The sequence below is a fragment of the Lipomyces tetrasporus genome, assembly GCF_029532465.1.
Source record: "Lipomyces tetrasporus strain NRRL Y-64009 chromosome Unknown POJ06scaffold_2, whole genome shotgun sequence".
Taxonomy (NCBI): domain Eukaryota; kingdom Fungi; phylum Ascomycota; class Lipomycetes; order Lipomycetales; family Lipomycetaceae; genus Lipomyces; species Lipomyces tetrasporus.
In genome coordinates this window covers 2,419,663-2,446,295 of record NW_026611597.1, presented here as the reverse complement: position 1 = coordinate 2,446,295, position 26,633 = coordinate 2,419,663, and the positions used below count along the sequence as shown (strand labels likewise).

The 26,633-nt window shown below is 47.9% G+C and overlaps 9 protein-coding genes across 9 annotated transcripts; 2 read left to right on the top strand and 7 right to left on the bottom strand.

Annotated features, from left to right (window-relative positions):
* Positions 1-471: 471 nt before the first annotated feature.
* POJ06DRAFT_247395 (uncharacterized protein) lies at positions 472-2,130 on the bottom strand. Its single transcript, XM_056186898.1, has 2 exons — positions 1,330-2,130; positions 472-1,270 (listed from the first exon to the last, which is right to left on the bottom strand). The coding sequence occupies exons 1-2, from the start codon at positions 1,682-1,684 to the stop codon at positions 741-743; spliced, it is 885 nt and encodes a 294-aa protein (XP_056046815.1). The 5' UTR covers positions 1,685-2,130; the 3' UTR covers positions 472-740.
* Positions 2,131-2,616: 486 nt separating this feature from the next.
* POJ06DRAFT_247392 (uncharacterized protein) lies at positions 2,617-3,865 on the bottom strand. Its single transcript, XM_056186897.1, has 2 exons — positions 3,721-3,865; positions 2,617-3,665 (listed from the first exon to the last, which is right to left on the bottom strand). Exons 1-2 carry the CDS (start codon positions 3,778-3,780, stop codon positions 2,733-2,735), a joined length of 993 nt encoding a protein of 330 aa, XP_056046814.1. The 5' UTR covers positions 3,781-3,865; the 3' UTR covers positions 2,617-2,732.
* A 2,661-nt stretch (positions 3,866-6,526) lies between these two features.
* Positions 6,527-7,444, bottom strand: POJ06DRAFT_280381 (uncharacterized protein; the record flags this gene model as incomplete). Its single annotated transcript, XM_056189873.1, has 1 exon — positions 6,527-7,444. The coding sequence occupies one exon, from the start codon at positions 7,442-7,444 to the stop codon at positions 6,527-6,529; it is 918 nt and encodes a 305-aa protein (XP_056046813.1).
* Positions 7,445-9,013: 1,569 nt separating this feature from the next.
* On the bottom strand, positions 9,014-9,725 carry POJ06DRAFT_67781 (uncharacterized protein). Its single transcript, XM_056191388.1, has one exon. It carries the CDS (start codon positions 9,441-9,443, stop codon positions 9,126-9,128), a length of 318 nt encoding a protein of 105 aa, XP_056046812.1. The 5' UTR covers positions 9,444-9,725; the 3' UTR covers positions 9,014-9,125.
* Position 9,726: 1 nt separating this feature from the next.
* POJ06DRAFT_67784 (uncharacterized protein) lies at positions 9,727-10,613 on the bottom strand. The gene has a single exon (XM_056191389.1). The coding sequence runs from the start codon at positions 10,432-10,434 to the stop codon at positions 9,940-9,942; it is 495 nt and encodes a 164-aa protein (XP_056046811.1). The 5' UTR covers positions 10,435-10,613; the 3' UTR covers positions 9,727-9,939.
* On the bottom strand, positions 10,399-11,253 carry POJ06DRAFT_247386 (uncharacterized protein). The gene is given in 4 exon segments (XM_056186896.1): positions 10,399-10,482; positions 10,525-10,597; positions 10,610-10,613; positions 10,660-11,253. The coding sequence occupies 1 exon segment, from the start codon at positions 11,080-11,082 to the stop codon at positions 10,792-10,794; it is 291 nt and encodes a 96-aa protein (XP_056046810.1). The 5' UTR covers positions 11,083-11,253; the 3' UTR covers positions 10,399-10,482; positions 10,525-10,597; positions 10,610-10,613; positions 10,660-10,791.
* Positions 11,254-11,674: 421 nt separating this feature from the next.
* On the top strand, positions 11,675-13,843 carry POJ06DRAFT_247383 (uncharacterized protein). Its single transcript, XM_056186895.1, has 4 exons — positions 11,675-12,353; positions 12,418-12,680; positions 12,731-12,846; positions 12,902-13,843. Exons 1-4 carry the CDS (start codon positions 11,927-11,929, stop codon positions 13,641-13,643), a joined length of 1,548 nt encoding a protein of 515 aa, XP_056046809.1. The 5' UTR covers positions 11,675-11,926; the 3' UTR covers positions 13,644-13,843.
* POJ06DRAFT_247381 (uncharacterized protein) lies at positions 13,844-15,270 on the bottom strand. The gene is made up of 3 exons (XM_056186894.1): positions 14,648-15,270; positions 14,313-14,560; positions 13,844-14,209 (listed from the first exon to the last, which is right to left on the bottom strand). The coding sequence occupies exons 1-3, from the start codon at positions 14,949-14,951 to the stop codon at positions 13,964-13,966; spliced, it is 798 nt and encodes a 265-aa protein (XP_056046808.1). The 5' UTR covers positions 14,952-15,270; the 3' UTR covers positions 13,844-13,963.
* Positions 15,271-15,276: 6 nt separating this feature from the next.
* POJ06DRAFT_67721 (uncharacterized protein) lies at positions 15,277-17,080 on the top strand. The gene is made up of 5 exons (XM_056191387.1): positions 15,277-15,361; positions 15,420-15,786; positions 15,859-16,389; positions 16,468-16,809; positions 16,867-17,080. Exons 2-5 carry the CDS (start codon positions 15,745-15,747, stop codon positions 16,942-16,944), a joined length of 993 nt encoding a protein of 330 aa, XP_056046807.1. The 5' UTR covers positions 15,277-15,361; positions 15,420-15,744; the 3' UTR covers positions 16,945-17,080.
* The last annotated feature ends 9,553 nt before the right edge of the window (positions 17,081-26,633 follow it).

Genomic DNA, 26,633 nt, shown 5'->3' with positions numbered 1-26,633 from the left:
TAATACCCTTCGTGGATCCATTCCATCGAGAAATTTTTCCTTAGCGTCCACTTCCATTCCACGGAGGGGTTCCGTGGAATGGATGGAATGGATTACCACACTGCTCACAGCAGCTGACAGAGGCTCAAAATTGTTTCAACTGGAAATGTCACGAGCTATTAATCTCTGTCGAGCAGATTTTCGGCCCGGCTCTCCAGCTATAGGCCTTTAACGGGTTTACGTATGGCCTGAGGCTCGAGTCATCCCCGTTGCCGCATTTTACATGGTGGCTATACTCCTCACCAATATTAAGACGTGCCTAGATTGCGGTAACGAAATCTGCGACGCATTCGGATGTGATCCGTCCATCCTTGGCAGATTACCTGAAGATGGTTACAACTCTGCGGCCCCGGTGGAGAGAGATAACCACAACCATTAGTTGTGACATCAGCGAACGCACATTCATATAAATATTTAGTGAGAGCTACTTCAGAGCTGTTAAGTAAAATCTATATTAATAAACTTCGAACTGGTGGACGCTAGGACTGCTAGTTTTGCGCGACAGATAAATTGAGAACGCGGAATTAGCGGCTTCCAAGGCTCTCCCCTTTTAAGCGCTCTGGCCCACACCGACATAGTCTCCTCCCAAACCTTCTTCTCCACCTGATCCGCCCTGTAATCCGCCAAGATCCTGTCGCACTCGTTCTCTACGCTCTCACCATAGCTGTCTATCCTGTACACACCATTGCCTTTCCCATCCTTCACAACAGAGCTCTTCGCAACATCCACGCCGTCTGGCAAAGCAACACCCACTTCATGCGGGTGCTTCGGCTCCGCTGGTGGATACTTTGCACTCGTTGCAACAAAAACCCCCATTCCCCGGTCTCGTCAATCGACCTCCCAAAAAGTTGCACTACAGGAACCACATTCCATCTTGCCAGAATCGCCGGCAACCTCCAGATCCCCTTAACAGTGCCCGTTAATCTATCAAGTATTCCCGTAGTAACAAATCCTGGATGAACATGGCAGAAAGTGACCATGGGGTAAACCTTCGCGAGTTCTTCGAACGCGAGAGTCGTTTGGGTTGTGGCCGAGTTAATTGCGTTTGTGAAAGAGTGGCTGTTGCGCAGTTCGAGGTCGTGGAGGTCGATGGTACTCTCTTTGCCACCATTGAAAATGGAGATGACACGGTGACTGACGGACGCGCTTAGGAGGGGGAGAAAGTTGTCGATTATGCGCAGGCGACCGTAGTAGGCGAGGGAGCTGAAAGTGTCGATTCCTTCGGAGGTTTCTGGAAGTGTTAATAAAGTCTGCAATCTCACTCTGTGGCTGTGGAAATTTCAGATTTACCTTGTCTTCCTGCCACGGACAAATAGCCGGCAGAGAGGAACACGAGATCCAGGTTTTGTTCTTTCCCTTTTATTTCGGCGCAAACGGTGTCGACATTCTTGATCAAAGATATTTCAGTTTCGATGAAAATGAAAGTCCCCAAGGGATTCAGGCTTTCGAGCTCGCTAAGAAGAGGGGCTGCGGAAGTCATGGAGCGGTCGACAATGTAAACTTTAGGGGCGTTTGCGCATTTAGCGAATTGTCTGAGGGTGCCTTTGCCGATTCCACTTGTGCCAATGACAAAGAGGGGACCATGCCCGGTGTTTTTCGCCTTGAGGTTGGAATTGGAAACCCTGACATCTTTGATGTTGACCATTTTTGCTGTCTAGTGGCTGGACGTCCAGAAGAGAGAGTGCGAGAAGGACGGAGATCACGAGAGAAATATATGTAGTGTCGTAAAGGACGGATGAATACGAAGCCGGTTTAAGCTTCGCGGTAGACGTCAGATGGCAGACGAACGAACATGGAGCCCGTTTGTGTACAGACTCGGCAATTTGCTGCGCTGTGAATCAGTCTCGGATGCCAACCGAAGTGCATGCAAGCGAATTGAACCATTGACCTGGATGGTCAATCTACAGCAGAAATTGGCAAGTGCGAGAGGCCTCGTAGCGATAGGTTATTATATTGAGGAGAGAAAGGACGATGACTTTAAGTAGTGCCTGGGCCATGCAGCTTGGGGTAGCTAACCATGTGGTTTAGCGCCAGCCTACGTGGCCCTTACCTAATGTCGGCAGTCTCACAGAGTCCCTAATCCGCGGGAGCCCGGTCCCCAAGTAATAGAAATAAAAATGCGGCACAGTCCATCCATGGGACGAGCGTGGCGTCCTATAAAGCCACAAAAGTTTAGTGCAGGTTGCATCACCTTCATATTATTAGAGACATATTATTAGCAAGTTTTTTTTTTCGTATCTTATGTGGCGACCCCTTCCTAATTGGGAACCCAAACCCTAGAACAGAGGTTACGAAATTTTCAGGTTTGACGTAATTTAGCACGCTGTAAATTTCATTAAAAATAAATATTGAACGCGTTGGTCTCGCGCCTGCATGTGGCCAGGCTTGAATCATCGCGCCAGGTCTAAGCTGCAAGGTTGCTAGTCTCTAAAAGGCAACCGAAATTTCTTAAATAGTTTCGTATCGATAGGAAATTTTTGAAATTTTTTGACGTATCATCTTCAGGGTCGCGAAGTATGCGTGACAGCGCATACCCAAATAGGATTTAGTGCACAAAAAGATACGAAAAAATCAGTTGCTAAATGTCTCTATTAGGTCTAGTTTATCGACTGACTAGGCAGGCTACTACATTACGCCAATGTTCTAGTCATCCATAATGATCATCCATGCCACGGCAATCCCAATCACCAATATCACATAAGAACTTCCATTCCCTGCGCACTCTTCCCAACTCCCAAGGCATTCAGTCCGAAACTCTGCATAACTTTTGCCGATCCTTGTCCGCCAGACACTTTCAAAACCAAGACTTCGGCCTCCGTGGCGCCATTTCCGGGAGACAGCGCGTAAATAAAGTTTCCTGCAGCCTTTAGATCGGTAGGTCCAGGACCAGCGTTCGCCATTGTTGTATTTACGGTCGAGATGATCTTGGCGTCAGTGAGACTCATCTCAACGATCTGGTTCACGACGGGGTCGGTGACAAAGGCACTTTCTGTGGCTCGAGAGATAGTGACCCAACATGTCGCTTGCTGGTCGGCGATGACCTGTTTAGAGAGCAGGGATGCCTTTTTTGTCTTTTCATCGAGCGATAAAATAACAGCACCAAACGAAGCATCAACCACAAAAAGAGATGATCCGCCCGGGATCGGCTCGGCGCCGAAAAGCACGGCGGTTCCAGGGGGTGAGCTGCGAGTTTCTATCCCCGACAAGCTGGATGGACTGCAGCCACAACGCGGGTTAACGGGGAACACGGAGACAAACCCAGTTTTATTAGCAGGTGGGTCACCTTTGACCGTCGTGAGGAGAAGAGATTCATCTTCTGAAAAGAAGGTCTCTGCAACAGTATTCGTCGGACCCACAGGAGGTGTACTTTGGCCGAGGTCAAAAGGGCGGAGAAAATCCATCTCGCTCAAGCCCGTATCAGGTGAAAAGGTCGCACAGGATATTCCCGCTTTCGCTCCTGTACTGCCAACGCAGACGAGGTTGTTCTTCGCAGAAGCAGCGACCGTATTGGGGAACTCGCCCAGAACTGAAACGGATTTACCGACTGGAGTAAGTATTGTTGGATCTGATTCGCAGATGGACATCATGGTGAGAGTATTGGATCCGGCATTAACAGCAAAGAGGTTCTAAGGACGACTTATTAGGCTTCGACATGAATGTCGTTGGTGACCTTGTGCTTACCTGTCCAACGATAGTCAACGCATTCTGACTCAGCAACGCATCTGGTGCGCTAGGCATCATTGTGCTGCCAGAGATAGAACTTGAACCTGCTCCTCCAGTAGCAGTAACTGTTCCATAGGACAGAGTACCGTCAGAACCAATAGGCACCGCAACGACTGCGTTCTCTGCATCATTGGTGAGGAAATATATCGCTTTCCCGACTGAGTGCCATCCACCATGGGGATGCGGCGCTCCGTTAGCAAGGAGAGACCATAGAGCAGCGGACAAGAGTATCTTTCGAAGGATTGTCGTCATAGCGCTGGAGGTTTGTCGAGAAAATTCCGGAATGGGTGCACGCAATCTAGTGTGGAAACGAAGATTAAGTGAATGTCTGTAGAATCGCAGACATGGAAATCCTCTACCTTCTTATACTACAAGGAGTTTACATTGGTCTTCGTTGAGAATGTGGCGGAGGTCACGATGGTAATACACTGTAGCAATGATTATTCGATCAAGATTTCCTAATTGAGAAAAAGGTGATGGAAAGGTGGCGCCAAAAAAGGGTTCAGCATATGCGCTAACCCTAAACAGGTAATGCGTGATTTGGAATCAGGAGAAGACCTCTGCAGCTAGCCCCGTTCCAGATTAGCGAGCGGCCCTGCGTCAGCCCTTCATAGATTGCTTTGTCAACACGAAATGTGCCAAACTTAATTGCCTCCGTCTTTCGAATAGAGGGACTAGAGGGATTAATATAAATTGATCGCGGCTCCTATTGTTCTTCCGGATAACAGAGGACCTCCTAAAATAGACGAAAAGGCCGAAGGGCTCGAGCACGACGTCCAGGAGCTTAAGGACAACGTAAAGTCTATACTTTCTGTTAGACAGACGCGGAAATTAGTTTTCGACAATAACATTCATACACATGTTTGTAACACAAATAAGTTTCGCATACATAAAATCAACTTCCACTCCCGACTCCAACACACCTGTCCACCTCCAGCTCACTCAACGTCCTCCTCCAAACGCAGATACTCAGCTAAGGATGGCGGGTTGCACTCAAACGCATCCGAAACTTCATTTCGCCAATCTAAGCAGGTTTTTTATATTGGTAAGCAATACAGACACCATATAGAACGCAGCCACGGGAGACGATTCGAGCCTCAATGAATACTTAAACCCATTAAACGTCCATCGCTGGAGTACCAGCCCAAAAATCTGCTCGACTGAAATCCTAACTCGTGACATTTCGGCATTGAACCGTTTCTGAGCCTCCGCCAACTGCTCTCCTTGGCGACGTTTGAAAAGTCCCATTACCCCAAAGCCACCGGCATATGCTGGATCGCCATACACATAGGGGCCGTTGTGGTCCTCGGGTAACCCTCGCAACACGTCCCGAATCTTCGTTTCCACTTCTGTCAACCTCCACAACTTCCAGTCGCCCAGCTTCCCCTCCACGGGCCCCATCAGCGAAGAAACCAGTCCATCGGGCGTAACGATCGATTGGAACTTGAAGGAGTGCATCTTTTTGTATCCCGAATACACGACCCTTTGATTTCGTGCGGGGCGACAGATCGGCCTCAGAGTGCCGTCAACGAAGCCCCACTGAAGATTTAAGCGAAACGATTCTCATCACTGTTGCAAATGAGATGGTGTGAGTAATCATATACTAAAGACTTTTGCCGCTGAATCATAGCGGGTTGGCACTGGTATCTTTAACGGAAAGGTTTTTGGTACTTGCCGTCGGATTGCAATTTGACTATGTTTGGGGATAAATCTTTTGCAGACGACTTAATTGTACAACGAAGTATTGTAAGCAGTAGAGTAGGACGTGTTGTTACGATCTGCTGAGATTAAGCTTCTGTTGTCTGATTTGCATGTGCAATTGCACACACTCAATAAGTGTTGGCTGATGCCGGCTGCTGTAGAGTGCGGAGTGATGTCGCAGTGATATCGAAATTTTGGTCTCGGACCAGAGGTTTGTTCTTTTTCCCCGGCAAAGCCGGGTAACGAAATTTAGAGATGTCGCTATTTTTCTTACTGCTTGCCGGCCGGTTTCTATGGGTCTCTGTACATTACTTTAGTTAGGCCGAACTAAAAGTTTCCTAACTGGCGCTAAAAGCCGGGTAAATCCGGGTAGCAGAAGCCTCGAGCCCCGGCCTGGGCAAGGATATTATATACATTGTTAGGAGGATCAGGTAGGGCAAGACCTTTAAAGTAAGAAGTAAAAGAGGAAGTGCGCTTCGGGCGCCTGACGTCGATGCATGAACAGCCGAGGTATTCCTTGAGAGTGATCCGGCAGTACAGCTATCTTGTTAGTGAGCCTTCCTAAGCCCTCCCCCTGCAAATATCTACTTAATGGACACTAAGTATAATTTGAATATGGAGTTTTTAGACTCCACCTCCACGATCCTGTCCTCCATCCCAGCCATCATCAAACAACACTTCAAAACTCTTGGCTGACAATGCGTCATATGTATGACCCTTACCCTAACCCTGACCCTGACCCGACACCGCAACGGTTGGAAAGCGCGGCACAACGCGGGGGGGCTCGCTCCGCTCCAACTCCGCGCGCTCCTAGGAGAGGGTAATACTCGCCTCTTCTCCCTCTTCTCCCTCTTTCTTTTCGCTCTTTAGTGATTCCTTTTGTAAAATATCAATTTATTAGAAATACAGCGTTACGCCCTCCACGTTAGTCATCTATTGGCTCGATCTTCACTTGCGGAAATGCAGTCGTCTGTACAAAATGAGGTCTAGTTAAATTTAGAGCTGCTCCCATAGGCCTTTGTTTATGCAAAAGGGACTATGTCTACATTCCCAGCACTGCGTATTAGGCTGCCTGAGATTTCATAATGTCGATAATAAGCGGGACATCTTCGATCACTGTCACGCCCGTAGGAGTCCACCCCAACCGCTCCCTCGTCTTCACGCTCGAGGCCGCGTTGTCGGCCATGGCGCCAAACTGAAACCAGCCGAAATGATCCCCTACTTTCTCCGGTGGGATGCTGACAACGGGAATATTCAACTGCTTCCCAACCTCGGTCGCGATGTCCTTCATCGGCACACCCTCCTCGGCCACCGCATGGAAGATGGACCCGGGCTTGGCCTTCTCCACCGCCAGCCGGTACAGCTTAGCTGCGTCGTCGCGGTGGCCGGCGCACCAGCGGTTCTGGCCCTCGCCGACGTACGCCGAGACACCCTTCTGCAGTGCGACGGTGACGAACGGGCCCATGAAGCCCGAAAATCCAGGGCCATGGGTCGTGGGCGGCAGGCGTACGACACTGGCGCGCACGCCCTGCTTGGCGAAGTCGAGACACACCGGCTCCGAGGCGCCGCGGGCCGCGGACATCGGGTTGGTCATGTCGGCCCCATTGTCCTCGTTGCCCAGCTTGCCGCGCGCCAGCACCATGGTGCCCGAGGTGATGACCAGGGCGCGGTCGCCGCCGGCGGCAGCCAGGACGGAGCCCATCGCAGTGATGGCGGTCCGGTCCGTGGCGCAGGAGCCCGCGAAGTCGTCGAAGTTGTGGACGAAGGCTAGGTGGATGACGGCGTCACATTCAGAGGCGCCCTTCTTGAGGACTTCCAGGTCCTCGATGGTGCCATGCAGGGCCTCGGCGCCTTGGCTCTTCAGCTGCTCGACTCCCTTGTCGCTGCGAGTTAGGCCGAGGACTTTGTGTCCTGCGGAAAGCAGTTCTTTGACGACGGCTGAACCGATGAAACCTGTCGAGCCTGTGACGAAGACGCGCATAGTGGAAGCTGAAAATGGTCAAGGAACAAATACGAGAGAGAAATGGGTTTCCGTTCGGTGTCAGGATCTTGGTTGAGTTGGAATGAGAAGTTGTAGTCTTGCTCCCTCAGCAGTAGACCTGCTAGCGATTTATATATTCTGTCGCTTGCACGCAGTCAGCAGTAGTCACGGACTTTACGGGAAACTTCATGTGCGGCTATATGATCGACTCTCGACAATTGGTCAGATGGGAAACCTGTCCGGATCAACATGTCTGCTCAGTTGGAATATAACTCGGCAGGCGGACTTCAAACATCATCAATGGAGCCAATGTCGACCAATCATCGGAGTCTAAATCCGAGTAGAGGTAAGTGTGGCTCAACTGAAATCGATTGTTGAGGGTTAGGGTCCAGATCGGACTTGGCCGGCGATATCGAGCGCGAACGAACGGAGATTAGGGATCCAGGCACCCCAAATTGCAGACCTCTTTACGTTGACAGCGAATTGGGCCCTGACCGGTCAAGCTTCCTACGCCGGCAAGACCTGTCGGTCCGTCCGTCTTCTTCCATGCAAATCAATCATGGATTCGAGTGCCCCACCTGTCGAAAAGAAGCGCGATCGTAGGCGCAAATCGCGATTTGGCTGTCGAAACTGCAAATTGAGGAAATTGAAGGTAAGTTAAACTATTCTCCCCCCCTCACGGATCAGCTGTCGGTTAAATGAAGAAACCTTTACTTTATAGTGTGACGATTGTAGCCGCTCTTCGCTTCGACCGCTGCAGCGTACTCCATCAGTAGGTCCAGCGTCAGTCTGCGCCCATCCCACTCTAGTTTCCGTCGAATGTCGTAGTACTAGATGCTCAATTATGGCCGAACGTATGAGACGGCCTGTTCAGCTCTGTCGAGAGCGAGAACTTGCAACACGTGCTCGCTGAGATGGAAAGTCAGCAGCCCGATCGTCCTAACCGCCCAGCAATATCCTATGCCGCGGTCAGTTTTGATCTCGACGGCATGGACGATGACAGAGTTCGCTATGAATTCAGATTCTCCAAGTCTGAGATATATCAAATCTTGCCACACCTCCGACTCAATCAAATTCAATGGAGTCAGCGCTGCCGTCCAGACCCATTGATGGCGTTTTGTATCGTCCTTCGCCGGCTTGCGTATCCGGCTAGGTACGGCGATCTAAGCAATATTTTCGAGATGTCGCCAAGTTTCTTCTGTTTGTGACGATGACGAGCTAGGCGATAATTGGTGAGCATGGTGGACTGGACGGCGTTGGCCATGGAGTTGTTTCCGATTTACTGACTTCACGCGTTGCTAAGCTGAGCCGGGCCCGGTGTTAAGCTGAGCGCTGTTTACGATTTACTGACTTCACGCGTTGCTCAAACTCAAAAATCTAGTAAAATTTTACAGGTGCTAAACGTCAAATTGAAGTTTCATAACTCAAGTTTGATAAGGGTTAGGGTGACCTCTTCAGGCGGAGGAAGTGCCGCTATGATATGAAAAAAAAAGGAATCCCTCTAGTTAATTAATTTAGTTAACCACACTTTTTTTTTGATATCATAGCAGCCACTAAACCCTATTCAGGACCCGGTCGTGGGGGGTCAGGTCCCAATCAGGAAAATACGACGATGTGCAACGCCAAAAATTTGACTGTGCAGTCAAACGATGTCAAGTCCCTAGTACTGTCCTATTCGGGCCTAGCCGATTATGCTATTTGCTGGGGCTTGGAGGAGGCCTCGACGGTTAATCTTATTGCCTGCAGTAAAGAGCGTTCCAGATGATGACGTGAGCACTGCTTTGAGGGCTGCCTGGCTTCCCTCGACTCGCGACGTTGTGCCGATGCCAAATTTGAGATGTTTTCTGACGTGAAGTTCGACCCAGCGCTCGCGATCATCCCACCACTGTGTTTTAAAGTAATCAACAGCTTCTGAGGGAAAATCTATTTCAATTTGCTGTAACGTTTTCTGAGTGTCTTTCTCGGTGTCACTGATCACAATTGTCTTGACTGCTGCCATGAATGCGGCATGCTGTTGAACATTCGACGGCAGTGTTTTACAATGTTCTGCTGAATATGCCAACGGCAAATCTGATTGAAACTTTGCGGGAATACTTCAGCCGAGGCTTTCATCAACGCCTCGTCGGCATCGGTGATGACTACCTTAGGCGGGACGTCCGGAAATACTATGGTCTCTATGGATATGTTGTTAGCTTCGACAATGGTAAGTTCTAGATTCCTTGATTGCTCCAACACCCATCTGTGTGAGTGTGGCTGTTCATTGGTAATGAAACAGAGTGCTACACGGATCGTTCGAAGATTGTTGTCCAACAGTCACAATATTGACAAGCGGCAGACGGAAGCGATTTGTCTTATATACGTGGCATCTATCAAAAGTAGTTGACCACACACACGTGCTTTCGCAACATCGTCAGGATGGCACACAAACAATGATTCGAGGGTATTGCTAGCTGCTATCTTCACGCGATAGACCATGCCATCCTTGCGTATTGTTTCTATGTACCTGCAGAAGATGTCTCCGTTTCCTCTTTGTGGTTGTATGTTCGGTTGTACACATCTCTGGTCAGAAGGTGTGTTCCATGTGTAACATTCACCATGTCTGCTATCTGCGTATGTGTTGCTGAGGAGTCTCTCACAAGTGCCAAGACCGCCTGCTTGGCCTCTTTGTTCAAGGCATCTGTTTTCGCATATGCGTAAGGATTAATCTCTTCAAGTTGGTGACCCTGATGTTCATCGATTAACTCGGTGATAACCCACAGATTATCAAGCTGTTTCTTGAAGCGCACTCTCCAAGGACAATGAGAAAGAATGCTTCGGGCCTCTTGGTGACGCGTCATACCATTATCTCCACGTGTCCCTACCACCGCAGGAAGGTTACATGTGTTGCGTACCTTATCGCTGCATTTGCGAACAAGTAGAAATGTCTTGTTTTTACCCAACCATTTTTCATAGGGCTGGACACGATATGGCCTACAAGACGATATTGCCATATCGTATCGCCCACGATACGATATCGCCAGAGGAAAATTCCTGGCGATGTTTTGGGCGATAATATCGCCTATAATATCGCTTAAGGCGATACGACATACGATATAATGGGTGAATATCGTATCGTATCGCCTCAAAGCGCACGTGACTCCCTTCCTGTACGGGGTTCGGCCAAGTAAGACTTTGGCTCAAATTTTTTAACACACTTTGGCACTTTGCAGCGGATTACTTGAAAAAAATGACCCGTAATTAAACGAAAATAAAAGAAGAAAAGAAGAACGGAACGGTCCCCATATGTACGTATCGAAAGACAATCAAATAACCGACAAAGAAGAAACGGAATTGTTGCCAATGCATGCTTATTGGGTAGTTCTGTGATAGTGATGCCCAGAGCCACTCAGTAACAGGTCTGGCTTCACCTGAGAAGCAGATTCTTCAGGTAAGACATCTGTGCGTGCGACATTATCGACAGATCCATCAATCGTCGATTCTGAATCTAATCGAGGTACTTTAGGAAGTCGATCCTCAGGCACAGCTTCCTCATCACTACCATCATTGAGGAGGTAATAGTCGACTTCGCGACGGAAACGGGGAGAAAGATTATTCGGCTCGTGACTTGTGCCTGGACTGCGGAGGGATCTGTTAGACATTGGGATCTGATATAGAGATAAGGATAGTTTTGATAGCCAAGTTCGATTAAAACTGGATGTCCTACTTCAATAGAGTCGTGTCAATTGGTGATGTCCAAAGGAGTTTACGACCTCTACTTATACTTCTAGTGTTTGATTGGTCACCACATTACCCTCCCCCTGTATCGCCAAGTTGGCGATATCGTATCGTGTCCAGCCCTAATTTTTCACTGCGAAATTGTTGGATATAGCATCCACATAACTTCTGGCTTTGCAATCGTTTGTAAAACACTGGTCGATGGCTAACACATCGACATTGGATTCTTCAACTCTGAATTGTTCCATAATGATATTGTCTTATGCACTAGCAGTTATTTATCGCAAACGGCTTAGTTCTTGACGCGTAAATATCGAGTTGTAGCGCGTTATCCTCGAGTTTATGGCAACTTGGTGCTGGGTACCGTCCACAAAAAATGGTACGGATCGTATACTCAACAAAAAGGAATAGCGTATAGGGTTCCAATGTTTCTCTTAATCAAAACAAAGTTCTTAGCAGCTTACTTCAAAAAAGACAATTCCGCAGGAACGACGAGGTACTGAAAATTGTATAAAAAGGGTTTTGTGTCATATGGGTTAGGGAAAAAGTCGGTACATTTAAGAGGAAATAGTGGACGTGTCGGTCACCGCCTTTAAAGGGGCGTCACGTGGACGCCTGAGATCTGAAGTAAGCTGTCGGGCCGCACTGAAGGCGGAACATTAGAAAGTGGATCCTTGCCACATTGTGCATTCAGCTGGATTAGCCCGTTTTTGACGTACTCATTTCTACCACTTCCAGCCTCTAAGCGTCCCATCACTTGAGTGAACAATGAGGGAAATGGACTGGGAGAGCGCAGATGCCGAGCCACCGACAGAGCAAGCACAGGCTACCCCTGCCTGTTCCTCAGATGGATCACGGGCGCTGAGAAGACAATCGATAGCCGTACCACCTTCGGCCCTGGCGGATCTCAAGTTCGTAAATATGTCTCATCCAGATGACATCCGCCGACAAAAGGAGGTTCGAACGGAGATCCGTCGTCATGTTATGAAGGGTATAGGCCAACAACGGAGGCGCCCACGACTCACAAAGACCTCTCCACGAGCCCGCCGTACTTCTTCGCGGGAGGTGGATGACGACCAGCTCTCTCAGCTGCACGACACAGATATAAATAGCACTTCACCAGGTCGAACCCTGGCTACGCTCGGTAGCTTCCCTATCGAGGCAGATATGCGTGTTCTTGAGCTTATACATTTTGGTAAGTGATTCCTACTTACGCCCTAGCTCCTTATTCACTATGTCTATTAACGCTTATTCTATAGCAGCCGAGACAGCCCCTTATCAACCTTTCCGGAGTGTTTGGATAGAGGTAGCATTATGCGACCCTGGAGCCTTCCATGTGACTCTTGGCAATGCTGCCGATTTTTTGAGGAAGATCAATGGCAATAACAGTCCCATTAAGAGCCCGGAAAGTCTAAGCCACTATGCAGCCTCAGTTATGCAATTGAGACGTCGTCTCAATTGCGTCGCGGAGAGCATTAGTGAAGGGGCGATTGCCAACATATTGGCCCATGTCTGCCTCACTGTATGCTATCCGACCTCTACCTGTTAGCTCTTGAATGACCTCCTTTATAGATGAGACACTACGATTGGGATAGCTGGAGAGTCCACATGGATGGTTTGAGCCTTATATCGAAATTACGTGGTGGGTTTGCCAACCTCGGACATCACATACCCATTCTAATACTTCTGTGAGCACACTTCTTCTTTTGATTTTCGGAAGAGGTTCCTGACTGGTCCCCACAGATACGATCTAGCTGGCGCCATGGTCTTTGACTCGTATCCTCGATTTTCTCTCCCAACAGATGTTCTCGGCACACCTAGGAGATCTCTCAGGGGAGTTCCATCTAGGTTGCAAGCCTTGCTTATCCAGTTAGAACAAATGCCACCCGAGCTTGCTCCAGCGGGCGAGGCCCTGAGATTGATCTCCTCAATCGCCGATGTAATAAACACCAACAGCCACTCCGCATCGTTCTGGAAGAGGGACATCGACGCGATCACCTTGATCGGCCCTTGTATCCACTTCTTACTGTCGATGCCGAGGCTCTCCAACAATTTCGAGACTAAGGCTAACTCCCAAGATCTTATCGCGAGAGAGATGGTGCGGCTGGTGTGTCTCATGCTTATGTCGAGGTTGAAGGAAATGTTCGCGTTCTTTGCAAGCGAGAAAGTTGCGTTACAAGCCAGGCTCGCACGCTTTGTGTCTCAGAATGCAAAACGATTGGGGAAAAGGTACTTTGAATTGAAGATTTGGGCCCTTGTCACCGCTAGCATGTTGCAGCACCGTGACGGAAGAGGAGTATACATACACGAAATCCAGAGAGAGCTGCGCGCGATGGACAATCCAACGTACGACGTGGTTGAGATTGCCAGAGAAGTTGTCTGGATCGACATTTTGATGTCACCGTTCGCAGATGAGCTAGCGGAAGATATGACTCTCTGTACATTTCCTTCGCTAAACCTCCTGAGAAGAGTGACTAGAAGTTAAATGAGAAAAACGATCATTGCCTTACATGGACATGTTATGGAAAAGGAATAGCCTAGATCGCAAAGTGTTTCGGATTATGTTTCAGGGGCTTATCAGGGTTACGGTTAATCCCTAGTTAAACTACAAAAACCGCAGCATGTATCTATAGAGAGAATCTATGAGAATGTCAACCATCCTTCTGCTACTACGTTCAACAGATGTAACGATGGCAATGGCAAAAGTTCAGCACAGAATGTATTTACAGCTCTACCTCGAAGTCGACTAGGCAGACCTATGCTATGGTCTACCTTTCGGTACTGAACTCTGATGATCCCAAGTGCTTAACCTCCGTTAATTCCACCACTGACTGAAATGAATTGGCCTGTAATCCAGCGGCTCTTCTCACTAGTCAAGAGGAGCACGGCGTCGGCAATATCCTCCACTGTTCCGACTCTCTCTTCGGCCCTAGTCAGCGAGATGAGATAATCCTTCACCGGCTCAACCTCAGGCACTGGTGGAAGCGAATCCGTCAACACGGGCCCTGGGGCAACGGTATTGACCGTGATATTCTTCCCATCGCGACCAATCTGTGCGCAGGTTAGCAAGCCCTGCCGGCGGGTTTCCAGCCCAGGCGACTTTGTAGGCCTCAATGGTGTTTGGAAACAAGTGGAACAAGAGGTATAGACTTACCTCACGGGCCAAAGTGAAAGTCAGCTGGTCCATTGCTGCCTTGGCGGCGGCGTAAATAGGCATCTGCACGAAGCCCAATTTGGACGCAACGGTTCCAATATTGACGATACGTCCTCCACGTGGTATATGGGGATAGGCGGCCTGGAGAAGCAGAACCGGGCCAACAACCGCAACTTGGAACGTTTTCATTATGTCCTCGGCCTTACTGTCGAGGATAGTTCCGTATGCAACGAAAGATGCACAGTTCACTTGAAAGACGATTTGTCAGCAACTTGTTCTTAAACGAGAATACCGGGATACATCGGCGGTTAGCGGCGCTAGAGTATTACACTTACCGATAATGTTGATGTGGTCAACACCAAAGCCACTGAGCGTTTCCTCCACGATCTTCTTGCTGCCTTCTGCGGTTGACACATCAGCCTTGACAGCGATGGCTCTACCCTTGCCTACGGCAGACTCAATCGTTGAGAGGACCTTGGCCGCACGTAGAGCCGTGGAGTCAGAGACGTAGTTAATGGTAACACGCGCCCCAGATCGAGCGAGAGTCAGAGCGATGGCCGCCCCAATACCGTTTTCTTTGCCAGAGCCTGTGATAATGGCCACCTTGTTGGAAAGGGATAAACTATCTGTCGACGACATCTTGTTGAGATGAAATGGAAGATTCTTAGGAATGTGAAATTGATGATGATTGGATGTCAATTGCTTGAGGACTTAGACATAACCAAGAGGAATGCTTTTATAGATAACATCACTCTTTTCGCGTTCTCCTGGCTCCTATAGATTACAAATTGTTCCAGTTCGTGTACTACCAACCACGAGACCTTCCCAGCCTCCGTGTAAGCACACCAACACTGGAATCATCGTCGGGAATGGAGTGACGAGACCAGATTCCCGAAAGGGAAAAGGGTGGGCGAGTGGACTAACCCAATATGGACTTTGGTGATCCTGTCATCCACAGCCTAGCGTGATTCTTAGCTATCACATTTTAGTTGAGTGGAGTGCCCTCTGGCTTCTGCGGAAAAAAAAAAGCTTCTGATAGGTAAAGAAAGGTACGTGAGAGGCATCATAAAATTAGTAATCCTAGAAACTCACAGAACATCTTACTAGATTAGAAATCTCAAAACGCGCTGTTGAAATTGGGTTTGTCAGATTCTAAGACGTAACGGCATTTGGGTCCATGCGAAACGGATCGTCTAGGTTCGGCAATGGAACAGCAGATTGCCAATCATGAAGCAGGGTGCAACTTGGTTAACTTTCGTGACAACTTGTCCGTCGCCCGCAAATAGAGAGTATAAATAGCCCACGCCACAGGACCTCATCATGTTCGAGTCTTGAGACAGCACAGCAAACGTGATCCCTGGAACCACAAGAAAATCTAAGTTATTTCCTCACTGAAACGGACTCGTTACGAAGGCCATTTACTCCTATCAATATGTCGCAGATAATTGTTATTCTTGGCATCACGGGCGTGCAAGTATGTTAATCTCGCTCTTTATACAACTACTTTGTGTCACTGTTGCGCATTTTACTGACACGAACGCTATAGGGGAGCTCTGTCGCCGACACGTACTTGCAAACTGCTGGTTGGAAGGTTCGTGGCGTGACCCGCAATCCTGAGTCGGATAATGCAAAGGGGTGGGCGGCGAAGGGTGTTGAAATTGTTAAAGGCGACCTCGATGACGTGGCCTCTCTGAAGCGAGCCTTTGTGGGCGCCGATATTATTTTCGGTGTCACCGACTTCTGGACGATCTTCAAAGACCCCGAGAGCAACAAGAAGAAGAAGCCTGGTCAAGAACTCGTGGAATATTGCTACGAGGTCGAGCTCCAGCAGGGCAAGAATATTGCCGATGCTGCGGCTACCGTCCCTAATCTATTCCGATATATCTTTAGCTCCATGGCCAATGCGAACACCTCCAGCGGCGGCAAGTATACCAAACTGTACCATATGGACTCCAAGGCAGAGGCCGTTGTATATGCACAGAACCTGTCCGCCCTCTCTGGAAAGTTCTCGCAGGTCCAGGCTCCTATATATTTCCAGCTCCCGTGGCAGTGGGGACTTCCGACAACCCCGAAGAAGGTATGAATGAGATTCTTAGTTTCTCAGCGCTTCGATTTGCCACTTCCGGCGCAACAAGATCTAATAATCGTCGTACAGACAGCAGACGGCACCTGGCGCATGACAGGCATCGGCGCAGGCAACAAGGGCATCCCGTTTGGACACGTCCGCAAAGATTTCGGTCCCTGCGTCAAGGCAGTGGCTGAGTCCGAGCCCAATGTGAACCTATTTGCCGTTGGTGAATACGTGTCGTGGTCGGATTACCTTCGAATTTTCTGCGAGACCCAAGGTCTAAAGTACGGTGGCTATGATGAGCTTTCGTACGATGCTTTCTGCGAGTTGCTCCCAGGCGGTCTTGGCCATGAGTTTGGTCAGAACGTGCTATTTGCCTTCGACTTTGGGTACGAAGGCACAGATCCTGCGGTTGTAAAACCTGAAAAGGTAGGTGGACACCCAGTTCATTTTGCTACTAGGCGATGTTAACGACCCTTATTATAGTTTGGTCTTAAAATGACCTCGTTCCGCGACTATTGCCAGGAGACTGACTTCTCCTCTATCTTGAAAGATGAGAAATGAGAGAAGTCTAGCGGGTGTGCCGGTTAGCCACTGCGGTATAAATATGTCATCTATTACAGCTATAAATATTACAGCAGTCAACCAAATGCAAAATCCAACTGGCGATGCCTTGTTATATCAAAGAAGGTTCTAAGCAGGGGCGGCGACGTCCTCCCAGTCGGAGTAGTCTAAAAGCTCTTCATCTGAAAGATAGTTCATTCTGAAAATGTATTGTTGTCTTTTTATCTAAAGGAAGATTGCTTCCTTTTATAAATCTACGCTCTTGTAGTTGAATGGGAAGTGGTTCAAAATTCAAAAAAAACTCTTTCTTGCTGCGGAGGCCAGATGTGAAGGAAAGCATTAATACTATGTTATGCATGGGCTTCCCTGGGATCTTTATACGTTCCAGCAGTTCTCCGGCAGTTCCATCCAATTCAATCTTTGGCTGAAGTACTGCTTATTTAGACAAGGCTTGCTTCACAAAATAACTCGGTAGTGCTAAATCCGAAAATTTATTTTATTTTATTTTTTGTCCACCGAAATTGTGGCGCCCGTTAAGACGCGCTTTAAATCCGTGGACGGGAATGGTCTGAACTCAATATGATCTTGACTCTCCGGCACTCCCCAAAGGGTGTTCGGAAATCAGACGTGGGGGTGGCGAAGGCTAAATATGTCCGAGCGGTATTGTGACGGAAACATGTCCCAGAATTTTGGGAAGTCACAGGGCGGGGTGATTTGTCGCCTGTGGTACATATTGCATCCGATAACACCGCGACAAAGTAAGCTAGATTCCGACTATACAACAAATTTCCGAAATATATCGGAGTCAGTATGGAAAGACCGATCTGCCAATAATAATATCGGATGATGCGGATATGTCTGTTACCCAATGGTCCATAAACTCCAATATGGATATCCGGCGGATATCCGCCGATACGCCTTAAAATTTAGCAAAGTAATCGAGATGTATTATAAATTTCTTTGTGAAGCATGTAAATTTCTTTGTGAAGCATATAAATTTCTTTGTGAAGCATATAAATTTCTTTGTGAAGCAGATAGAGTGGAATAAAATTGGGATTGCTTCAGGAACACTTTACTGAACAATAATATCTCCAATTTACGTTTTCTGGGGCACATGGTAGGTGATAGACACCTTCCCACTCCCACAACGCGAAAGGATAGGGGTGGACACGAATGACGAATATGTTCGCATTCGTACGAATATTCGCAATTCGCATGCGAATAATTGGATCTTGCATGCTTACGAATGCGAATGCGAATAGAAAACAATTATTCGCAATTATTCGCAATATTCGCAGATATTACTGGCACACCGGCACACACCCGCCACAAAGGGCCCAGCGCATAACGCTACAAATAACCAAACCCGCACTTTCTCATTCGTCGCCGGAGTACATTTCCCTTAACAAAACAAGCTTCCTCATAGTGTCCCACTTAGTGAGTATCTACGAAGGCCCAGCATATCCCTGCCGCTATTGAACGGTCTCTCGACTGCCACTTCCGACGCTGGAATCGCGATAGGGCTGTGACGGATGGGCGGATATGGCGGATTCTATCCGCCAAATTATCCGCCTAGAATAAATATCCGCCGCATTTAAAGTTGGCGGATATGGATGTCGAATAAATATCCGCCAGGTCCCAAATTGGCGGATATTTATCCGCCGTATCCGCCGGCGGATGGCGGATAAGGCGGATAATTTCCTAATTAGGAAAGATCGATGTGGAGTATTTAAGGTCAGGTCCAAGGTTCACTGTAATGTAGCTGAGAAGTGTATATTCTCGAAACGGTTAGAGTTCCGCGAGGATATATTATATCGCAATGTCCGAATGAGTTAGCTATGGATTTCGAGGTTTGTATTCGAGATTTGAAAAAAATGGATTAATTCTCAGGCAGAACATTGCACATTGTCGTCGACGCGCTTACAGAATGCAGATCGTCGATGCCGCACGCGTTTGCTGACAAGTACATTGTCTTGTAATCCTGACTATTTTATTATTTACTTAAGGTGGGAGAGTCGTATCAACGAAAACGGGTGAAATTTTGATTTCCAGGTAACGTTTGGCGCTAAATTATCAAAAAAATCCTCTAACCTAATTAGGCTAGTGTAATCATTTTAGATTTATCCGATCAAGGCGGATAGGAAGGCGGATTTATTCGACAAGACGGCGGATGAGGATCCGACAAAATTGTAATGGCGGATGACGGATGACGGATGTAAATCCGCCAAACTCGCGATGGCGGATGGCGGATGGCGGATACGGTCAAATTAGACGGATATCCGCATCCGACACAGCCCTAAATCGCGATATAGTCTCTAGCTCTCACTTCGCTATACAGGTGGTGAGGTTTTGATTAAAATACATGTTAGTTTGATGCTATAGAACCAGGGGCCGTGTTCGTCAGGGTTTGGGTTTCTGAAGCCCTGCGAATATGCGAATGCGAATAACGTAAATGTATAACGAGCGGCGCATCCAAACGAGCGGCGCACTGTCCACGCGACGCACCCCCTGCACACTTGACCCTTTTTCCCTCCACATCAAAACATTGAATCTTCTTCTAATGAAAGCAAGATCATCCTTGCCATCGAAGCACTCCAAAGGTCCGAAATACTAAGCGTTAGGACTGCAGCAAAGATATATGGTATTAGTGAAACGACCCTACGTCACCGACGTGCCGGCCGACAACCACGACGCGATGTTCCAGCCAATTTGCGGAAATTGACCGACCTAGAAGAATCAGTCCTTGTTCAATACATCCTCGACTTAGCTGCCAAAGGATTTCCTCCTCGGCTGTCTATTGTGGGAGATATAGCAAATCGGCTTCTCGCGACACGCGACGCGCCAAGCGTCGCGACGCGTTGGGCTTCGAACTTCGTCAAGCGCCGCCCAGAGCTCCGGACGCGTTTCCAGCGAAAGTACGACTACCAGAGGGCCAAATGCGAAGATCCAGTGATTATTCGTACCTGGTTTGAGCTTGTACGCAATATGATCGCGAAGAATGTCATCCTGGATACGGATATCTATAACTTCGACGAGACGGGGTATATGATGGGCGTAATCTCGACCGCAACGGTTGTGACAAGCTCAGACGGGCGTGCAAAGGCAAAAAAGGTACAGCCTGGCAATCGGGAACGTACGGTAATCCAGGGCGTCAATTACCAGGGCTGGACGGTGCCGCCGTTCGTCATTGTTGCAGGGAAAAACCGCCTCGCGTCTTGGTATCAAAACAGCGGATTTCCACACCCGACTGAGTAATCGCTGTTACTGAGAACGGCTGGACGACGAATGAGAAATGCATGGATTGGATTCGGCATTTTGAGAAGCATACCAAGCCCCGAACTGTGGGTAGTTATCTTCTGTTAATCCTCGACGGCCACGAGAGCCACCACTCGGATGAGTTCGAGGAATACTGCAAGGAACACAACATCATCACCCTCTGTATGCCTCCTCATTCCTCTCTCATGCTCCAGCCACTCGATGTTGGGTGTTCTAGCCCGCTAAAGAAGGCATATGGTCGGCAAATTGAGGATATGATGCTGGCTCACATCACCCACATTACCAAGGACGACTTCTTTCCTACCTTCCGCGTTGCGTTTTTCGCTGCAATGACGGAAAAAAACATCCAAGGAGGTTTCCGAGGTGCTGGACTTATTCCATTCGACCCCGAGAGTGTGATTTCTATGCTCGATCTCAAGTTAAAATCGCCAACGCCTCCAAAATCCCGCCCTAGTACCCCCCCCCCCCCCCCCCCCCCCCACCTTTGGTTTCCCAGACACCTAACAACCCAACCGAAGCCTCATCGCAGACTACTTTCATTAAAAATCGAATTGCCCGTCATCAAAATAGCTCCCCAACCTCAATCTACGAAGCTGTTGACCAGTTTGCCAAGGGTACGTCGAAAATGATGCACCAATTGGCATTGTTGAGGGCAGAGAACCAGATCCTTCGGCAAGGAATGGAGGAGCTTAGCAAACGCCGGAGGGCTAAAAAAACACGTCTACAGCAAGGAGGATCACTTAGTCAACAGGAAGCACAAGATTTACAAGACGAAAGGGACATTGCGCAACAGGTTAAGCAGGAAAAAACAGGCAAGTAGTGGTCTGAAGCCAAGGGAAGAAACGCGCGCGCGGCGCTGTGGCAACTGCGGCGAGACCGGACACAACGCGCGCGCCTGTCAGATTGTAATAGAGACGACTGAGGAAGAGGATTCCGACTAGTTTCAATTGATTTTAAGCGTTTTGGTGGAATTGTCGCGATGTTTTATAACGTGGGTGTGGGTAAGTGCGCCGCTCGTTTGGATGCGCCGCTCGTTATACATGTACGTTAGAGAAAATTGTATTCGTGTCCACCTCTACGAAAGGATTGTTTCGTGCCCGAATGGAGTGCATAAAACAACGACAAATATTACAAAATGTTAGGCGAACAAATTCACAGGAGCCCGAAAATGACTGTCCGCATTTAATGAAAACCAGCGCAACAGTTGTTTTTTGGCCTTGTCGTGTTTTCCGGAACCTGTACATGAGGGTGGGCGCCCAGGTTCAGGAAAATAGGGATCGCCGTCACTCCGACGACAACAGCAAGCACCCATGTCACCGTACTCCATCCGGCAGCCTGTCTGATATATCCAGCCAGATAGGGGTGGGTACGATTACGGTACCGTCAACTTTTGAGATTATTCGTAAAGTTAATCGCAAAAATTAAGTTTTAGTCGTAAAGTAATCGTATAGTATAGTTTGAAATCGTATAGTAATCGTATAGTAATCGTCTTCCTAATTAGGAAGGTAGGGTTATAACCCCTGCCGGGAACCACTTTTTTCCTCTTATCCTCTGAAATATTATCAACAATTAGAGGAAGTTACTATTCATTACTGCATTGGCGCCTTCGACATGGAGCCTTCTACACCTTCTCGTCGCCAGCTGGCTATAGATTACGTGCTATTGAATGATGGGTACGAAGGAGAGGAGCCGATGGAGAACGTCTCGCTCGCCAGCGGCCTACAGTCACCAATTGAGAGCTCCTTTGAGCTAGGGCCGGAGGATTCTATTAGCCAGATTGTCGATCGACCATTGTCGAGGAACTTGACTGAGGAAGCGCAAGGGATCTCACCAGTCATCACGGACGATGTGATTTTTTCTCAACCTACACGTGGGACTGCGAATCACTGGCTCTGGGAGCAGTTTGAAGTTACAACTCTAAGCCAACAGTGGAAGCCTAAGCGATCCAAAAAGCTTAGGAACGATCAGCTGATAACTTGCAAGCACTGTCGGAATTGGTCTATCAAGGACTCTGCTAGATCGACATCTACAACTAACATGTCCTATCATTTACATAGAGCTCATGGTTTGGGTGTAAGCAATGATACCAAGAATACTAATCAGCCAACGATCATGACAATGTGGAACCAAAAACAGACCGTAAACGTCACAGAATTGTTAGAGAGGAATCTTATTCGTTGGGTCGTGCTTACCAGACAGCCATTTACTGTCATTGAGCCTACCGCTTTTTTGCAAATCTTCAAAGATATTCCAGGTGTGGAGATGCCATTTACCACTCGCAAGACATTACGACAGAGAATCGATATAGAGTTCGAGGCGTGCCGTGCAAGGTTGAAGGAAGAACTAGATAAAACTTGTCATACAATTGCCCTTTCCCTCGATGTCTGGACTAGCCAGAATCACATTGCAATTCTTGGAGTAGTTGCGCATTGGTTGACCGGGGAATTCGAATATAGAGAAAGGGTTTTAGAGTTTGGAGAGGTAATTGGTGTGCATACTGGCGAGAACATGGCAGAGATGGTGTACAGTATGTTGAAAGAGCTCGGGCTCACGAAAAAGTTGATCACTATAACTGCAGATAATGCGAGTAACAATCGCACCTTTGTTGAGAGTCTTAGCCTCAAGCTGACAGAAGAAGCCGACGACGTGCGATTTCAAGGCCACGAGAGCTTTATTAGCTGCTTGGCTCACGTGCTTAACCTCATCGTGAAAGATATCCTTAAAGCTTTGAAGTGTGGAAACATAAACAACCAAATACGTGATGGTAAGCCAATCGGGCCCCACTCTGCGCTGTCAAGGCTTCGAATCCTGAGTCTGTGGATTCTTAGAAGTCCACAACGTCGAGAGGGTTGGAAGAACCTTTGCTCAGTTAATGGATTGAACGACAAGTACATAGAGTACGATGTCGATACTAGATGGAATTCTACCTACCGCATGCTTCAAGGTGGAATAGCTGCAAAAGAGCAAATCCGATGTTACTTAAACGCCGTCCGCCTGTTGCCTCCCTTTACAGCATCAGATTGGGAGCAACTTGAACAGATTGCCACAGTCCTAGAAAAGTTTGACGAATTTACCAACCTGGTATCTTCAAAGGGCTCTCGATTAGCCTAAGTATTGGCATGTACTATGAACTACAGGATTTGTTGGACAGTGCGAGCGCTCGACAAGGAGAATTCGCCGACCTGAACGAGGAGATTGCGCTTGCAGTGGCACAGGAATTGAAAAAGTATCATAAGTACTACGCCTTTCTTGATGAACAGGATGCTTATTATATAGCATTGATCTTGGACCCTAGGTTTAAAGCCGAACTATTAAAAGCCGAACTGAAAGATGAGGAAGCCGCGAAATATATAGTGGAAGCGATGAAAGAAAAGCTGCATAGAGAATATCCACTTACGGTGCCAGAGAGTATTCAACCGACTAAAAGAGCTGAGAAGCCGACGTTAGAGTCTCGTATGCTCTCGAAAATCCAACGAAGAGCTTTGCGGTCAGATATCGAGAGGTACTTTGCTGAAGAGACAGTAGATGTAGCATCTACTGAGGAAGGATGGCTGTTGCGGTGGTGGAGAGCTCATAAAGAGGAGTACCCACAGATGGCAGCTGCAGCAAGAGACTACCTCGCAATCCCGGCCTCTGAGGTTGCGGTTGAGAGGCTATTCAGTCAAGGTAGAGATCTACTAGGAATTAGGAGGAACTCGTTGGAATCGGGGACTATGAGGACACTCACATTACTGGCAGATCAGTACGCGAAGGAATCGGACATGTAATTAGGCATTTGTACTTCATTCTTCTTTTAAACCTTATTAAGCCTTAGGTCACGTGCCTGACTATACGATTTTTTGCGAGCGACTCGGGTGATTGCTCGTATAGTTAATCGTAAACTTTTACAGCCAATCGTATAGTAATCGTATAGACTATACGATTACGAGTTACGAGTTGCTCGCAAATCGTACCCACCCCTACAGCCAGATATGGACAGATCAAATTGCCCGCTGCCCATGCCAAATTGAGAATACCGTATGCTTCAGCTGCAGCGCCACCTTTGCTGAAGAGGGTGAGGCTTGCCAATCGTAGTTGCCGCCAAGACCGAGGAGCTCCACGCGCGTGCAAACTTTGCTTACTTGGTCCCAGACTCGCGATAGCTTCTTCTGTTCCCCGCCTCTAATGCATAGAGCGAAATAAGTCGCGATGGAGTACAGACAAACTTCTCTGCTTACGCACTAATGCACACTGCTTTATACTTATCCGTGATTCTCTGACTGGCTGTATCATAAATTCATAATACCACGTACACCCTAACCCTTTTCCAGTAGACCATAAATACTGTTTCAATCACTTTCTCAACTTCCCATAACAACTGGAAATGTGAAGGACCTTGTGTTTGCAATCACCGGGGGGTGCTAGCGGGATCAGCTTTGCTGTCGCTGAGCTTCTCATACCTCGAGGTGCAAAGGTTTGATTGGCGATATTTCTAGAGAAAACCTTGCTGCGGCAGAGAGGGCTATTAATTTTTGGTCCTCTTCCTGTGACGTATCTGATCCGTCTTCTGTCCAAGCATGGTTGAAAGCGACTGTGGAAAAGTTTGGTCTTCTCGATGGTGCCGCCAATGTCGCTGGATCTGCGAGCAAATGTTCAGCCTACGACAGCAGGGTGATCAACCAAAATGATTATGACTGGGACCGCATAATTCGGAACCTCACAGGCACCATGTATTGTATGAGAGAGGAAATGAGGCACATGGCTAGGGGAGGAAGCATTGTCAATGTTGCATCCTTTACCGGACTTCAAGGGTTGGCAAAATTCAGCGCCTATAGCGCTGCAAAGCACGGTGTCATTGGATTAACGTAATCTGCGGCAAAGGAAATGGGACAAGCGGGTATTCGCGTTAATGTTGCAATCCCGTAGGTTTTCTGACTTATAGAGATACTGGAAATGCGCTAACACATCTGTAGAGGAAATATTGACACACCTATGCTCCAGAACCTAGTCCAGTTGGGAAATGACGGTATCCATAACACTGTCGTTCGACCCCCATTCCTCGCCTCGCGGATTCGAAGGAGGTTGCTAGTGTAATCGCCTTTTTACTGAGTGAGGAAGCTTCTTTTTTACGGGCTCTGTGTATGTTGTTGACGGGGGCATGACTGCATTGATGGTTCGAAATTTCCAGCTGTTGAGCCCAGAATATTGCAGAGCTTATTTTAAATTGTGCATTGGATTGATTGTCTGAATATCATTGCGGAAACTTACAGTGCATATAAATATTATGCTATTTATCTCTCTCTGAGTCGGAGATAAATTGAGTATTTTTTCGTCGTGTTTTGATCGGATTCGGTGGGGTTAGATTTGTTGTAATTGGGGCAGAAGGATTGTTGGCGTTATCTTCTATTTGACTATAGATACATGCAGCCATTTTATACCTTATCCAATAATCATCTAGCCCTTGACAACATTCGGCCAGTGTGGCGATCCATTCCATCCATTCCACGGAGGGGTTCCGTGGAATGGAAGTGGACGCTAAGGGGCAATTTCGCAATGGAATGGATCCACGGAGGGTATCAGTGGAGTGGATGGACAGTGGAATGGAGGAATGGATACATTCAAGCTCACTACCTAGTATCTACACCTCGATAACCTCGTTAGCCCGTTGAAACCCACTCTCCTCCCTCCTGACCACCCGTCAACTCCTTCTATTCCTTCAGCGACCTCTCATGCGACTCTGGCATCCGTAGAAGGTGGTCGTTACTTTGAATAAGACTAGCCTTTTGCCAAGAGCGCAGAATCTGCACAATACCTATTGTATTGGCCTCCAGACGATTGCGCGAAGGGTCTAACATTCCACCGCAAGAGGAGAACAATCTCTCGACATCTGCGCTCATGGGTGGAACGGAGAGAACGTCAAGGGCCATTCGAGCTAACCGGGGATAAAGGCTTCGTTTCTCGTGCCAATATGATAACGGATCAACAACATCCTGGTCCGAGTCCAGGTGCAAACGTTGCCACTCCTCGTACTCGTCTATTGTAGGGTACACCTGTTGAGAAAGCAGTGGTGTCTGGCGACTTTCTTCACGATTTTTGTTAAATTTCATATGGAAGACCTTCCGGCGTTTGACATCTAACGGCAAGCTGTGTACAGAAGAGATGCTAAGATGCCTGTATTCTGAGTCCCATAATTCCTGAACGAGTTTCTTTGCTTTATCAATCCACGAAGTTTCACTGGCCCACCAATTCTCGAAGTATGGCCATCGATACGCAGGATGAAGGGCAACAGCAGCATAATAAACAGACGTCTCATCTAACTTTAAGGTAACTGAAGGCGCATTTTCAGTCGTCTCGCTGTCAGATTTGTATGTTTCTGCCATATTGATGCCTTACAGTAAGATTGTTTACTCGTAAAGATACAAGAAGTACTACGT